This window comes from Oryx dammah, unplaced genomic scaffold (genome assembly GCF_014754425.2).
Source record: "Oryx dammah isolate SB20612 unplaced genomic scaffold, SCBI_Odam_1.1 HiC_scaffold_2, whole genome shotgun sequence".
Lineage (NCBI taxonomy): Eukaryota > Metazoa > Chordata > Mammalia > Artiodactyla > Bovidae > Oryx > Oryx dammah.
Genome location: NW_024070186.1, coordinates 137,151,972 through 137,168,320, shown reverse-complemented (window position 1 = coordinate 137,168,320; position 16,349 = coordinate 137,151,972). Strand labels below are relative to the sequence as shown.

General features: G+C 43.3%; 1 protein-coding gene across 3 annotated transcripts in view; it reads right to left on the bottom strand.

Annotated features, from left to right (window-relative positions):
* Positions 1–16,349, bottom strand: part of CXADR (CXADR Ig-like cell adhesion molecule) — a 65,459-nt gene that overhangs the window by 25,497 nt on the left and 23,613 nt on the right. For all 3 annotated transcript variants that reach the window (XM_040227386.1, XM_040227396.1, XM_040227379.1), the window contains exons 2-3: positions 15,057–15,223; positions 7,638–7,842 (exon numbers count right to left, since the gene is read on the bottom strand). In XM_040227386.1, the coding sequence (XP_040083320.1) occupies positions 7,638–7,842; positions 15,057–15,223 (372 nt within the window). The remainder of the gene's footprint in view (positions 1–7,637; positions 7,843–15,056; positions 15,224–16,349) is intronic.

The following is a 16,349-nucleotide window of genomic DNA, read 5'->3' as shown; positions in this document are numbered from 1 at the left end:
TACTCCAGGTCTCTCTGAGGTACTGTTTAAAGCAGCTGCTAACAGCTCCATTACATGCAACCCACCTCAGTACTAGTTAACACCTTGGCAGGTCATACCCTCTTGCTCAACTGCATAATCGCTATAGGTTGGTTCTGCTTCTCTGTGAGTCACATAAATGGAATACACAGTATGTACTTTTGCTTCTTTTATTCGTCATAAGGCTTCTGTTGTTGTTTCTCAGTTGCTTAGTCATGTCCAAATCTTTGTGACCCCATGGACTGCAGCACGCCAGGTTCCTCTGTTGTTCACTATCTCTGGAGTTTGCTCAATTTCATGTCCATTGAGTTGGTGATGCTATCTAACCATCTTAGACTATGTTGCCCCCTTTTTCTCCTGCCCTCAATCTTTCTTAGCATCAGTCTTTTCCATCGAGTCAGCTCTTTCCATCAGGTGGCCAAAGTATTAGAGCTTCAGCTTCAGCATCAGTCCTTCCAATGGAGTCAGGGTTGACTTCCTTTAGGATTGACTGGTTTGATCCCCTTGCAGTCCAAGGGACTCTCAAAGAGTCTTCTCCAGCACCACAATTTGAAAGCATCAGTTCTTTGGTGCTCAGGCTTCTTTATGGTCCAACTCTCACATCCATACATGACTACTGGAAAAACTATAGCTTTGACCAGATGGACCTTTGTTGGCAAAATAATGTCTCTACTTTTTAATATGCTGTCTAGGTTTGTCATAACTTTCCTTCCAAGGAGCAAGTATCTTAATTTCCTGGTTGCAGTCACTGTCTGCAGTGATTTTGGAGCCCAAGAAAATAAAATCTGCCACTGCTTCCATTTGCCCTTTCTATTTGAAATGAAGTGATAGGAACGTAATTTTTTGGCACGTTGAGTTTTAAACTAGCTTTTTCATTCTCCTTTCATCCTCATCAAGAGGCTCTTTAATTCCTCTTCACTTTGAGATTGATCCAATTGATCCATGTTGTTGTATACATATCAGTTATCTGTTCTTTCTTATTGTTGAGTTGGATCCCATTGACTGTAACATAAATTTGCTTTTTCATTCAGATATTGATGAACACTGATTTTGTCTAGGGGTTATGACCAAAATCCAGTTAGACCAGGAGCAGGTATGAAGTCAACGGGAATCAGATGGACTGGCGAGCAGGCACTGTGAGAAGCGGTGGCATGTCACTGGACAAGGCAGCGAGAGAGTCTGAAGGTTCAGGGAAGAGTCTGCAAGAGCAGAGACCAGTTCTGAATCTGATGCCGTTTCTGCGGCAGGATTAGGAGAAGCAGGGATTAAACTGGAGACGAGCACAGTCCAGCAACCTGAGCCCCCCAGGATAGGAGGAGTAGTGTAGGTGTCTCTGGGGGCAACAGTGAGGAGACAGCCGTAGGCCAGAGTTTACCAACGCTCCACACCCTTGGGAGAGCAACCTTCCCATAGACCCTCGACCTGACTGTCTGCAGCCATCCTCCCAGTCTGATAGATAGCAGGACTGCTTTTTCTTTGTTGAGTCTTTCAAGTTCCGGTTGGGCTTTTATTTTTTCACTACTAAGAATAAATATGAATGGGTTTTACAGTTTTGCAACGCTATAAACAACAACGCTGCTTGTAAGTGCTGGCATATTTTTTCCTTTTTCACATCAGGTTAGTGAATGTTTAACTCTATAAGAAAATGTCAAACTGTTCCAAATCTGGCTGACAGGGTCTGTCATACCCAGTGGGGCCTCTTTAACTAAGGGTGTTGATCATGGTCACACTTCACACATTTCTTGATAATTCTAAAATTTAATTGGATTTCTCCCCTTTGTCTGTTATTCTGTTACAATGTACACTTTTTAATAAGGATCAACAGATGCATTTAACTGTGTTGTTGATTTTCCTAAGCAAGTCTGTTTCTTTTTCACATCTATCAGTCGCCCTGGACACTACATCATTTGGACTTTTGAATCAGCTTTGCACAATTATTTCATCCTGCTGCTGCTGCTGCTGCTAAGTCACTTCAGTTGTGTCCGACTCTATGCGACCCCATAGATGGCAGCCCACCAGGCTCCCCCATCCCTGGGATTCTCCAGGCAAGAACACTGGAGTGGGTTACCATTTCCTTCTCCAATGCATGAAAGTGAAAAGTGAAAGTGACGTCGCTCAGTCGTGTCCTACTCTTAGCGACCCCATGGACTGCAGCCCACCAGGCTCCTCCGTCCATGGCATTTGCCAGGCAAGAATACTGGAGTGGGGTGCCACTGCCTTCTCCGATTTCATCCTGAGTCTTCAACAAAATAAGTCTTATTCTCTGTTTTTTCAAACTACCAATAAATCCTTTATTACGCAGATGAGCAGTAAGTGAGATATTGAAGCAATGCTTTGGACATCAAGCATCTATTGGTAATATAGCATTCTAACCCTAAACTTTTTTTCTACTGAAAATGTCCCCCTCCCAAATATATCCAATAAAGGGCAGTTATTTACAGTGGCTGCTCAGGAAGTCAGGGTCCCACTGAGTTTGAGATTTCAAGATACTGCATCCACAACAGAACAAGATTTTACCAACTCTAGTTCTGAGTGTTGCTCAGGAGTGCAGGTGTGCTAAGTTGCTTCAGTCATGTCCAACTCTGTGCAACCCCATGGACTGTAGCCCACCAGGCTCCTCTGTCCATGGGATTCTCCAGGCAGGAATACTGGAATGAGCTGCCATATCCTCTCCAGGGGATCTTCCCAACCCAAGGACTGAACTCGAGCCTCTGATGTCTCCTGTGTTGGCCGGCGGGCTTTTTACCACTAGTGACACCTGGGAAACCCTGCCTAGAAGTGGCTACCTGCTTTCCAAAGGGAGAAGAAAGTGCAAGTCTTTTACATGGCAACCCCAACCACTAACCATAATAATTTTACCCATCCTAATATAGGGAAGACTAACTCTTAATCCATGACACCTTGCTGGACTGAAAGGTAAAACCAGAAAGGGAACAAAGATCAAGTTTTATCATCTAATATTTCTTTGGTCTGGGGCTCCAGGATACCCAGCCATTGTCCTCAGAACATCCGTCACCATGTTCAGTGACAAAACCAATAAATAATCCTTCTCAGTTGAAGATCTATGACTTTGAACTTACACTTGGTTGGCATCCCACCAATTTAGTAATGCTGTGTTCCATCTGTGTGTTATATCATCATCCCTCCGAGCTAGGGGCCCGCTACCTCAGACTACAGAAAATACTCTAAATCTCTATTTGGGACAGAATATACTTTTATCAGCAGGTCATCCACCCAGGAATAGTATTTTTGCTTGGTTCAAAATACCTCGACTTCTGGTGAAAACCATGCATAGATGGTAAAAATCAATAGGCAGAAAGTTTGAGGAGAAAGGATATTTGCAAAGTCTCAAAGTGGCTCCCCGACTGGGATTTTTTTTTAAGTTTTCAAACTTTTATTTTATATACAAAGAGCTACTATTTTTGTTATTATTGTTGAAGTTTTCAAACTTTTATTTTATATACAAAGAGCTACTATTTTTGTTATTATTGTTGAAGTTTTCAAACTTTTATTTTATATACAAAGAGCTACTATTTTTATTATTGTTGAAGTTTTCAAACTTTTATATATGAAAAGGGCTAGTATATATATATATATTTTTGAGGTTTTCAAACTTTTATTTTATATACAAAGAGCTGGTATTGGGGATTTGGTGGGGGGGAGGTATTTTTCAATCCCAGAGGGAAAATTAGTAATTTTATAATGGAGAAATCTATCAGATAAAATTTAGACCAAGTGATCATGGTTAACAATAAGACAGAACAACACGTGCCCCTTGACATTAACTTGAGGAGACTAGAGGGGACATCAATTCATCAATGGACCTTCGACTTGACCCGGGAAGAAAAGGGCATTAATGGGAAGCTGTAAAGTTCAAATTAGGCCCATAGTTAATAGTATAGCTTCAATACTAATTTCTTGGTTTTAGTAGTTGTATTATGATTTTGAAAAATGTTATCCTTAGGAAAAATTAGGTAATGGGTATACTCTAATGAACTTTCTGCTAGTTTTGCAACTTGTCTGTAAAACTAAAATTATTTCAGAATAAAAAGTGAAAAAAAACACAAATAAATCCCAGTGTTGACTGAATCCCTGCACATGCCCTCCTCGTGGTGCGGGTGCAGTCTGAGTGCACCATAGACACCAAAGTAGCCAAGTCTATTTACACCAAAAGGGCCCAGTAACAGGGTTTCTGGAGTTCTCAGGGAAGGTGCTGGCAGTGAGCAGCCACCATAGCCCTTGTCATCATCACCCACGTGCAGCTTCTTTATTGAGCTGCATCCACTTGCACAGTCGGTGCATCTGAAAGAGCAGGGCGGGCCCGAGCAACAGAGCATGGGATAGCGACACGCCACCCCTCACACCCAGGCAGCTAACAGCCATCCCCGTTCATGTCTGTACAGCAACCAGGGCTCTGAACAAGCTTTCTTTTTTTCTTAATTGTTTTTTGGCTGTGCCATGTGGCTCTTAGTTCCCCAACCAGAGATCGAAGCTGCGACCCTTGCATTGGGAGCTCAGAGTCTTAATCACTAGACCACCAGGGAAGCCCCCGAACAAGTTTCCATTACTATGGGGACACCATGGTGGCATCTACAGGTTTCAGACAAGCAAATCGAAGTGAAGTCTCAGGCTGAGCCTCTGACAGTGAAGCAATCAAAAGCTCCACTGGACAGTCTGGTCTCTATAAGGCATCCTGTTTAATCTTTCCTCCAGACTGCCTAAGCAGTATTTTTCAGGAAAAAAGCAAACAAATTAAGTTTCTATCCAGCTCTCACTTTCAAGAGAAACTTCTAGCGTCTTCCGCCACAGTGGTCCTGACTCATCTGAAAACATGGAGGAGAGATGAAGAAATTCTCCTCTGGCTCTGAGACAGTCTCACCAGGTCAGAGGTCACCCTCACGGTCAGAGGTCATTCCCACTTCCCCCTTCAGCCATCACTGTCCCCTCTCCCCTCACCCCTCATGCAGTCTCTCCCTGCCCCCATGGTTTGACACCAGAGCTTGCTTACCATGGTGATCCCAGACAGAGCTAACAAAGGGAGTTACAGTGTCAGCGCTTCCCACCCATCCAGGCTGAGGAAGAAGACGTCAGAGGTGTGAGGTTTAAAGTAAAAGGCCATCCCTCCTGCCCGACAGTCATGGCTGCTGCCTCGGGTGTGCCTGGCCAGAGTCTATGACAGCCCCTACGAGATCGTACACACACACACACACACACACACACACACACAGAGTATCTGTCCACATCTCTTTTGGGAACATGTGCCAATCACATCCCTCCCAGGGTAACTGCCCCCATCAAAGAGGGACTCCACAGTAAATAATTCTGACAAGCAGGTATAATCTGCTTGGTATATCAGGAACCAGTTAAAATTCCATATATATCTTAACTCAACAATTCCTGGAAAGCAGTGACTGTAGCCCGCCAGGCTCCTCTGTCCATGGAATTCTCCAGGCAAGAATACTGGAGTGGGTTGCCATTCCCTCCTCCAGAGGATCTTCTCAACCCAGGGATCCAACCCATATCTCCTGCACTGCAGGCAGATTCTTTACTGTCTGAAATCACCAGGGAAGCCAGAAAGAAGATACACTCAGAGTTATAATTTCAGGTATGCCACAGTCTGGGATAAGAGTTCAGACAAGTTATTAAACTTTTACCAGCTTCCACATTTATAAAAAAGAAAGGCAACTCCATGTTTGCTGAATGTAGACACAAAAGGCTAGAATTTCCAATGTTACCATATTGCCTTTCCCGGTTCCTCTTTAGGTTCACTTGCTTTCCTACCACAGACATATTCTGAATGGGTTCCACTCAGCATGGAGTGCCTCTTACCAGGACGCCCTCGATGATGTTGCCAGAAGACTGCCTTATCAATCACAACAACCCTGGGAGTTGTTGCTGGGATGCACAAAAATTAGTCTCTATCGGCTATTTTTCTGGGCTCCAAAATCACCGCAGATGGTGACTGCAGCCATGAAATTAAAAGACGTTTACTCCTTGGAAGGAAAGTTACGACCAACCTAGATAGTATATTCAAAAGCACAGACATTACTTTGCCAACAAAGGTCTGTCTAGTCAAGGCTATGGTTTTTCTAGTAGTCATGTATGGATGTGAGAGCTGGACTATAAAGAAAGCTGAGCGCTGAAGAATTGATGCTTTTGAACTGTGGTGTTGGAGAAGACCCTTGAGAGTCCCTTGGACTGCAAGGAGATCAAGCCAGTCCTTCCTAAAGGAAATCAGTCCTGAATATTCATTGGAAGGACTGATGTTGAAGCTGAAACTCAAATACTTTGGCCACCTCATGTGGAGAGTTGACTCATTGGAAAAGACTGTGATGCTGGGGAGGGATTGGGGGCAGGAGGAGAAGGGGATGACAGAGGATGAGATGGTTGGATGGCATCACTGACTCAATGGACATGAGTTTGGGTGGACTCCAGGAGTTGGTGATGGACAGGGAGGCCTGGCGTGCTGCGGTTCATGGTGTCGCAGAGTTGGCCATGACTGAGCGACTGGACTGAACTGAACTGACCTGCTCTAAATAAGTCTGGAATCTGACACACTTAACCCCTGCTCAGTTCTCTAAATTAAAAGGAACAAAAGGTAGAAGTTGATGTGAGGGAGACTTGTGCAGATGAGTTATTTCCAGGGATATGGAAGGCAATTTCAGCAGTCAGCATTTCCTATGTAAAGTGAGTCCCCAAGTATCCCCCAAACCTGACACCTTAGGTCACACGGGAATTTTCCGTCATATAATAGTGCCAGACTATTGAGATTCTATACATGGCAGCTCATTGTACTTTTGGGCAAAGCTACCACAGCAAGATTTTAGAAGCATATTTCTGAGCAATACCTTTCAGAGTTTCTCAGTTTGCAGGGCTTAAGGGTGCTTGTGCATGACCACAGAATCTAGAGAAGGATAATAAACTTTTCAGTCTACTATGTTCACAAAGCAGTTTATACTTAGTCTCCTTCTTAACTGTCCTGGAGAGCTACATCCTAGCGGCCAGCTGTCTAGCCTCCTTACTTTTAAGGATGAAAAGATCATGATGCTCAGAGAGGTTAAAGGACTGTCCGAGGTCTAATAGCCTTACCCCAATTCAATATTCAAGCTACCATATTCCATCTGCTCTACTCTAAATACTCCAATTAGTCATCATAGAAATCTCATTTATTCCTTGGGACATGCGGTTTGATAAAGCTTAAAGCACATGTCACAATTTTGAGCTGAATGAGACTGCATAGAGATTTAATGATTTTTATTGTTATGTCTCAAAAATGTAGGCTTGAGGCCCAGGAAATGTTCTATTTAATTCCCAGAGTAAACCTGAGAACAAGGCAAAAAGTCTGGATCCCCTACCCCTGCCTTATGGTTCATCTCCCACATCACAGACCTCCTTCATTTACTTTCAAATACTTTCATGAACTTCACCAAGAAGCTGTTCACTTATTTTTTCTATTAAAAAAAATTGCCAGCTTTATGTTTTATGCTATTTGAGGACAGAATGTCAAATACTGAAACTTACTACTCTAGAATTCTAAGTTTTGTCTCACGTAAATGCTGCTGCTACAGTACTGTGATCCCTTACCCTGTTAATACATAACACTGATACAAATAACTTACCAAGAACTGTCAGCTGAATCTTCTTATTTCCAACACCAGGAGCTTTTTTCACTTTGCACTGATATGTGCCAATATCGGACAACTGTAAATTTGTCACATTTATTGAAGCATCACCAGATTTGAGATCATTACTTGTAAAATGTACTCGTCCTTTCAGATCTTGATAGTAGTCATCATAAATTTTGTCTCCAGAATATAAAATAATCTGAAAGAAAGCCAAAATAAGACAATGAGAAAACAAGCAAGCAAGTGAACTCCCTGTCTTGTTAAAGGAGTTCTAGACACACCACAGTGCTGTAGGGATCCAAAAAAACAAAAAAAGAACACAATATTCTGAGGAATCTACAACTATTCAAACCACAGGTGAAGAAAACGGAATGAGGATGTGAGGGCGATCTGTTTGCAACATCTGTCAGCTCACTGATCACCGGGGCTGATTCAGCCGATCTGGCTGGCTAGATCAGCCCCTCCCTCGCTCACCACTCCAGGAGCGTCCCTCCAGGAGCACCCCTCCCGAAGCTGCACACACAGTGGGAGATGAAGACCATTCCCGGCAGAGGAGGATCGGTCTTCAGTCAAGGGTTTCACGAGTAGCTGTGCTCTCCTACTAGAACCTCCAAACGAGCTCTCAAGAAAACAGAAAGAGGCCAATATGATCCTTAAGTATGATAACACATGGTCATTACAGATGGGGAAACCAAGACCCGACATGACTAAATAATACCGTCCTCTATGTGAGCCATTCGGTGAGACGCACAAGAGTGTGGACTTGTGAATTCTTATACACTCTGTTTTTCAGCTGCCTCAGAGAAAGAAGTATGCCAATCAACTGTATAAAATCAGATTATCAAGCACCACCACTACTCCCAAAAGATAATTTACCTGTGGAACTTAAGAACAGTAATAACAACAAAGACATTTTTTATCTTAATATACTAAGCTGGGGGCACTTGAAGGTTCCAGGCTACAACAGATAAAATCATAAACTTGTTAAGATGTGTCTGCCCAGCCTGGTTAACAGGACCTTCCAATTAATCTTCAGAGACTAAAAGCAAAGACCCTTCACAACTGAGCGACTGAACTGAACTGAAAATTTATTTAAATACTTCATACATTTTATTCACTCATGAAGTCCTTCATTCTGGCCATCTGAGACCCAAGGGCCAAAGAGCAATAGTACCAAACTTACATAATAATCAGAAAACTACAGCATACATCCTGCAGACCATCTATCTGGTATGTTCAGTAAGATCAGCATCGGCACTATGTGTAGGAATTTCTCCAGAGCACAGACTTGGGCTTTCTTTCATCACCTCCTCTACCATGTTGCCCCCACTCCTAATTCACTAAAGATCTTTTGCTTACATATTAAGAGTCAGCACTGAGGGAGCACTCAATATCAGCTTGCTAAGTAAATAAAAGCAGTTGAAAGGTCCACAGCTGACTTGCTCCGTAAACACAAGCCATCACTTTATTTGCTCCATCTCTGCCCACATCTACCTGTCAACAGCAGTACTGAGAACGCCTTAAATGTATCTTCCTCTGTATTAACCCATGGACTCTCTTGTTGTGAAAAGCCAGGGAGTTCAACCAGTGATACTTTGAACCCCTCATACACACACGCCTTTTTAGTAGGCCCTAGTCGTCAGTCCCTATGTCGTGTCCGACTCTGTGAACTCATGAACCACAGCCTGCCAGCATTCTCTGTCCGTGGGATTTCTCAGTCAAGAATATTGGAGCGGATTGCCATTTCCTTCTCCAGGGGATCTTCCTGATCCAGGGATCGAACTGGAGTCTCCTGCACTGGCAGGCGGATTCTTTACCACTGAGCCACGTGGAAGCCCAGCCTTTCAAGGAGGGCCTGACAAATGCGTCTTCACAGTCAGTCATTTTTGTAAACTAATGTGGTCATGCTCTCATGAAAACAATTTTACAAACAGTCGCTGAGAAATAGGGAAGTAACATGTACCAGGCAATTTTGATTCTTCTTTACAGCCCAACGGGGATGGAGGCACGATCCACATTTAACGTTTTAACCGTGCGGAAGGCAGTGGCTGTCACAGACCAACTCTCTCAATACAGCTGCGATGGAAACCACATCCATCCGGTCTGGCATTGCAGGCTGCCTACATGAACATTTCTGTATGACTTGTAGACTCAGAAAACACTAAACCATACAGTATTTTCAGAAAATTCTTATCACAACCCTGAGAAGCAAGTGTACCTGTTCTTAGTTTACATATGAGGAAATAGAGGCTTATGAAATATGGGAGGCAGTACATGATACTGCATAAGATAATCCAGACAGGGTCAGGGCAGGGGGTGGGAGGAGCAGTCGGGAAAGATCTGGGCTCAAAACCCCTGCTGTGTCTGTTGCCAGCTACGTGACCCTGGGCATGTTCCTTCAAATTCCTGGGCCTCCTTTTCCTCCTCCTCGAATGTATAATGATCTTCATTCTGGGGTGTTGTTTTAAAACTTAAGTAAGTATATATAATTAAAGTATATAAAACCCTGTCCAGGGTTTATAAAGCATATAAAGCCCAGCACACGGTAAGTGCATGAGTACATCGTAACTGCTGATTAAAGAGATCACACAGGGAATGAGGAGGGAAATTTTTCCAGCCCAGGCCCCCATCACACTGCCCACTAGCTTAAAATATTACAAGAAGGATTTAGCAAGCATAATACAGCTGTAATTCTATGCACACATCCTCCTATGCATCAATCTCTCCCTAACCCTTCTTTCTTTTGGCCTTATTTACTGTGCTTTAGGTTAGAGGCTAGGTATCTTAACCCAGAAATGGACACTTCAGCCCATCACCCACTATCACATTTGTCTCTCAGGTCCTGTGGACTATGAGGCTTGGGCCTCCCACTTAGCACAGAAGTCCTTGGATTCTCCTTCCCTGAATGGAAACACAAGGCTCCAGGACACACTGGCCTTTTTGGTCCCAAGAGGCACCTTGTCCCTGGGCTTCACCCCTGAGCCTTAAGCCAGGATCTGTGCTCTCCATTCTCGCATCTTAACCATGGAACCAGAGTCCTGGATTCTAAAGGAGGTGGGCAATTCACTGGCAAAGGAATGAGGGGTGTGCAGGGGCTCAGGCAGAAGCCCGAGTTCAGGGTGTTGGCACTGTCATGGGAAGAGGGGAGGGATGAAGAGCAAGATGGGAGGGGGACAGGGTATCTGGGCTGAGTAGATAGGAGGAGTCGGGCTCAATTTCTTTTCCTTCAGGGAGAGAAGGAAGTTCTCATATCAGAATCAGGGTAGATATATATCCTTGGAGGGAGTGGCCCCAGCCATTTACAACTCAGGAAAGCACCTTAATTTTTTCCTTCACAAAAACATCATGGGCACACTACTTGTATTTGCCAAAAACAGTTAATTACCTAACTGCATTCATTCAGCCACTAACTGCTGCCTGGATAACCCCTTTGTTTTTAATACGAACCACAAGTAAAAATTTCCCTTCCAAATATATATATATATATATATATATATATATATAGTACAGTTCAGTCGCTCAGTCGTGTCCGACTCTTTGCAACCCCATGAATCGCAGCACGCCAGGCCTCCCAGTCCATCACCATCTCCCGGAGTTTACTCAGACTCACGTCCCTCGAGTCCGTGATGCCATCCAGCCATCTCATCCTTGGTCGTCCCCTTCTCCTCCTGCCCCCAATCCCTCCCAGCATCACAGTCTTTTCCAGTGAGTCAACTCTTTGTATGAGGTGGCCAAAGTATTGGAGTTTCAGCTTTAGCATCATTCCTTCCAAAGAAATCCCAGGGCTGATGTCCTTCAGAATGGACTGGTTGAATCTCCTTGCAGTCCAAGGGACTCTTCAAGAGTCTTCTCCAACACTACAGTTCAAAAGCATCAATTCTTTGGCACTCAGCCTTCTTCACAGTCCAACTCTCACATCCATACATGACCACTGGAAAAACCATAGCCTTGATTAGACAGACCTTTGTTGGCAAAGTAATGTCTCTGCTTTTCAATATGCTATCTAGGTTGGTCATAACTTTTCTTCCATGGAGTAAGCGTCTTTTAATTTCATGGCTGCAGTCACCATCTGCAGTGATTTTGGAGCCCCAAAAAATAAAGTCTGACATTGTTTCTACTGTTTCCCCAACTATTTCCCATGAAGTGATGGGACCGGATGCCATGATCTTTGTTTTCTGAATGTTGAGCTTTAAGCCAACTTTTTCGCTCTCCTCTTTCACTTTCATCGAGAGACTTTTTAGCTCCTCTTCACTTTCTGCCATAAGGGTGGTGTCATCTGCATATCTGAGGTGATTGATATTTCTCCCAGCAATCTTGATTCCAGCTTGTGTTTCTTCCAGTCCAGCGTTTCTCATGATGTACTCTGCACAGAAGTTAAATGAGCAGGGTGACAATATACAGCTTTGACGTACTCCTTTTCCTATTTGGAACCAGTCTGTTGTTCTGCGTCCAGTTCTAACTGTTGCTTCCTGACCTGCATACAGATTTCTCAAGAGGTAGGTGAGGTGGTCTGGTATGCCCATCTCTTTCAGAATTTTCCACAGTTTATTGTGATCCACACAGTCAAAGGCTTTGGCATAGTCAAGAAAGCAGAAATAGATGTTTTTCTGGAACTCTCTTGCTTTTTCCATGATCCAGCAGATGTTGGCAATTTGATCTCTGGTTCCTCTGCCTTTTCTAAAACCAGCTTGAACATCAGGGAGTTCACGGTTCACGTATTGCTGAAGCCTGGCTTGGAGAATTTTGAGCATTACTTTACTAGCATGTGAGATGAGTGCAATTGTGCGGTAGTTTGAGCATTCTTTGGCATTGCCTTTCTTTGGGACTGGAATGAAAATGGACCTTTTCCAGTCCTGTGGCCACTGCTGAGTTTTCCAAATTTGCTGGTATATTGAGTGCAGCACTTTGACAGCATCATCTTCCAGGATTTGAAACAGCTCAACTGGAATTCCATCACCTCCACTAGCTTTGTTCATGGTGATGCTTTCTAAGGCCCACTTGTCACATTCCAGGATGTCTGGCTCTAGATTAGTGATCACATCATCATGATTATCTGGGTCGTGAAGATCTTTTTTGTACAGTTCTTCTGTGTATTCTTGCCACCTCTTCTTAATATTTTCTGCTTCAGTTAGGTCCATACCATTTCTGTCTTTTATCGAGCCCATCTTTGCATGAAATGTTCCCTTGGTATCTCTAATTTTCTGGAAGAGATCTCTAGTCTTTCCCATTCTGTTGTTTTCCTCTATTTCTTTGCATTGATCACTGAGGAAGGCTTTCTTATCTCTTCTTGCTATTCTTTGGAACTCTGCATTCAGATGCTTATATCCTTCCTTTTCTCCTTTGCTTTCACTTCTCTTCTTTTCACAGCTATTTGTAAGGCCTCCCCAGAGAGCCATTTTGCTTTTTTGCATTTCTTTTCCATGGGGATGGTCTTGATCTCTGTCTCCTGTACCATGTCACAAACCTCATTCCATAGTTCATCAGGCACTCTATCTATCAGATCTAGACCCTTAAATCTATTTCTCACTTCCACTGTATAATCATAAGGGATTTGATTTAGGTCATACCTGAATGGTCTAGTGGTTCTCCCTAACTTTCTTCAATTTGAGTCTGAATTTGGTACATTACTCCAAATATTTGAACTTCTTTTTCTCTCCCTGGTTTAATAGTATTTGTTAATGTTGACATATTTTTAAGTATGTCAGACAAAGCTAATATGAAGCATTCTAAAGGAAGTGAAATATTATGGTACCATTAAAAGGCAAAGTGTGATACATGTATTTGCAGATGGGGCAGAAATCGAGCCCCACAGGGTTAATGGAAACTGGTGACTAAGAGGAAGTCTTGAGCTTGTCTTACAGAATAGCATACAAGAGAACAGCTAATAAAAACCCCTCCACTTGTATCCTGCCTTCACTGGCCAAGCGTGCCTTAATCACTTTTTTAACTCCTTGATCACCTTTATAAAAATGCCTCTGATTATGGGTCACAGAACAATGGGGTTTTCTACATTAGGTCCCTGTCAAAGTGTAACTAGAAAAAATTCTGTAACAATACAGTCATCCCTCAGTAACCATGGGGTTGGGGGGTGGTTCTAGAACCTCCTCCCTTTCCCCCTTCCCTTCCTCAGATGCCAAAATCCACGGATACTCAGCTCCCTCAAATAAGATGGCATATGTATATTGTTGTTTGGTCGCTAAAGTCATATTCAACCCTTCTGTGACCCCAAGGACTGTCACCCACCAGGCTCCTCTATCCACGGGATTTCCCAGGCAAGAATACTGGAGCAGGTGTTGCCATTTCTCCAGGGGATCTTCCTGAACCAGGAATCGAACCTGTGTCTCCTGCATTATTAGCAAGTGGATTCTTTACCACTGAGCCACCAGGGAAGCTTGACGTACTTTTAAGATGGTAAAGCATATGCATCCTCCCGTATCTTTATCTAGATGGCCGAGGATGGCATCCCCGACATGTCACGCATATCCCTGCGGACTACCATGCCTGCTCCTTACACATTTCCCATGGCTCAGGGCCACACACACTTCCAAGGCCAGATTTTCAGAACATTCTCAAGCTCCCCTTCTTCCTTGCAGCCCTCTGTAAGAAGTCTGGTGACCTTTTCCTTCCTCTGAAATCTGAGGTCACTTATCCATTATCCCATATACTTTATCCAGATTACCTTTATCTAGAATACTTAATACAATGTAAGTGCTATGTAAATTATTGCTGGCATGTGGAAAGTTCAAGTTTTGCTGTCTGGAATATTCTGGAATTTTTTTTTTTTTCCTGAATGTTTTCAATCCATGATTGGTTTAATCCACCAACGCAGAACTCACAGATCTGGAGGGCCAACTGCTATTTTGTTTTTTAAGGCATTTAACATACAGGATATTTAACTTGCGAAAATATGGGAAATAGACTGTAATAATATATACTTTCACACCTCTGTTAGATTTGACCCTTATACTGGTGATGGAATCCTTGTGTGAAACTTGGAAATTCAATTCTATCTAACCTTTCACAACATCCAGTTTACCCCAGTGCCCCTGACATGTCACACACTTCCCTGCAGACTAACAAGCCTGCTCTGTACACACCTCCCATGCCCCTGGGCCACACGTATTTCCAAGGCCAGATTTTCAGAACATGCTCAAGCTCCCCTTCTTCCTTGCAGTCCTCTGTGAAAAGTCTGGTGACCTCTCCTTCCTCTGAAATCTGAGGTCACTTATCCATTTCACTCCATTACATCAGGGTGCTTACTTTCCAAGCATCTGCCTCTCTCCCCTACACTGCAAGCCGCGGAAGTCTCAGGCTTCCTTCACAGCTCCCCATGTCCCCCCACCTATGATATCAACACAGTGACAGACACCAAACACAGGCTCCCCCGACATCTGCCGAGTGAGCAGCACTTACCACTTGATCCACCTTCTGATTATCGGCTGGTGACAGCAGCCACTCGATGTCCAGCGGGCCCTGGTCTTCTGGACTGAGGGTAAATTTGCATGGCAAATAAGCAGTTTCCCCTTTGGCCTTTTCAATCATCTGTTCAGGAGTAGTGATACTCAAACCTCTGATGAAATCTAGAAAATGAAACACAAATGGACTGAGCATCTGCTCCCAGGCTGGCAGCACCCTCAGGACACCTCGACTGTTCAGAGGGACCACAGGGTGTGGCTGAAACAGGGCTCTACTGGGGACCAGAGTAATGAAACTCCAACTCAGTGGTCCCAGTCTGTGTGTGTGCGCCTCTGTAGAAATAGAAATACTAATACACATCCTAGTCAATACAGTTTCGTTTCAGAGCACTGGAGGCTTCTCAATATTATTTGGAATAACAGTATTTTCACATGAGTTGGAAGAACCTAAGAGGATTTTTATTCTCCAGGTAGATGTTTAAAACTGAACCTGGCTAGAGTCTCTGAAAGGTCAGTTCCATCAGTCTAATTCAAGGCCGCATTAATTCATGCTTGCCATGGTGTCAGAAACACACTTGGAACTCCTATCACTGGGCACAGGCTGATGAATTCTGATACATTTTGTGTCCAGGCTTCTATAATTCCGAATTTTTATTAAATTTGATTTTGTGACTCTTATTGAAATCTTAAAAATATTTCTAAGCAATAAATTTTGATGACAATTCAAAAGGAGAAGAAATGCTGTCAATTTATATAGTTTTAAACATACCAAAATGTTGACCTCAATATTATCTTTAAGACATTTTTTTACTTTATCTCTGCTTATTTCCCTTCTGAAAAAAGTCAAAGTTATTACATAATTTTAAGAAGACATCTTAAAATTCTATAACTTATTTTCAAATTTGTAGCCTATGAAACTTCCACTTAGATTACTGAGAGAATTAACACTGAATAGCAATATTTTAAAACTCTCTAAAAGCAAAAATAGATATCCAGAGCTCCAAACAAAAATTCCAACACAGTTTCTGCTGACTGATTTTTTGAGATGGTTTAAACTCAGTACTGGGCTTCCCTGATGGCTCCCAGGGTAAAGCGTCTGCCCACAACGCGGGGGAGACCCAGGTTCAATTCCTGGGTCGAGAAAAGTCCCTTGGAGAAGGAAATGGCAATCTACTCCAGCACTCTTGCCTGGAAAATCCCATGGACGGAGGAGCCTGGTGGGCTGCAGTCCATGGGGTCGCAAAGAGTCGGACATGACTGAGCAACTTCACTTCACTTCAAATTCAGTACA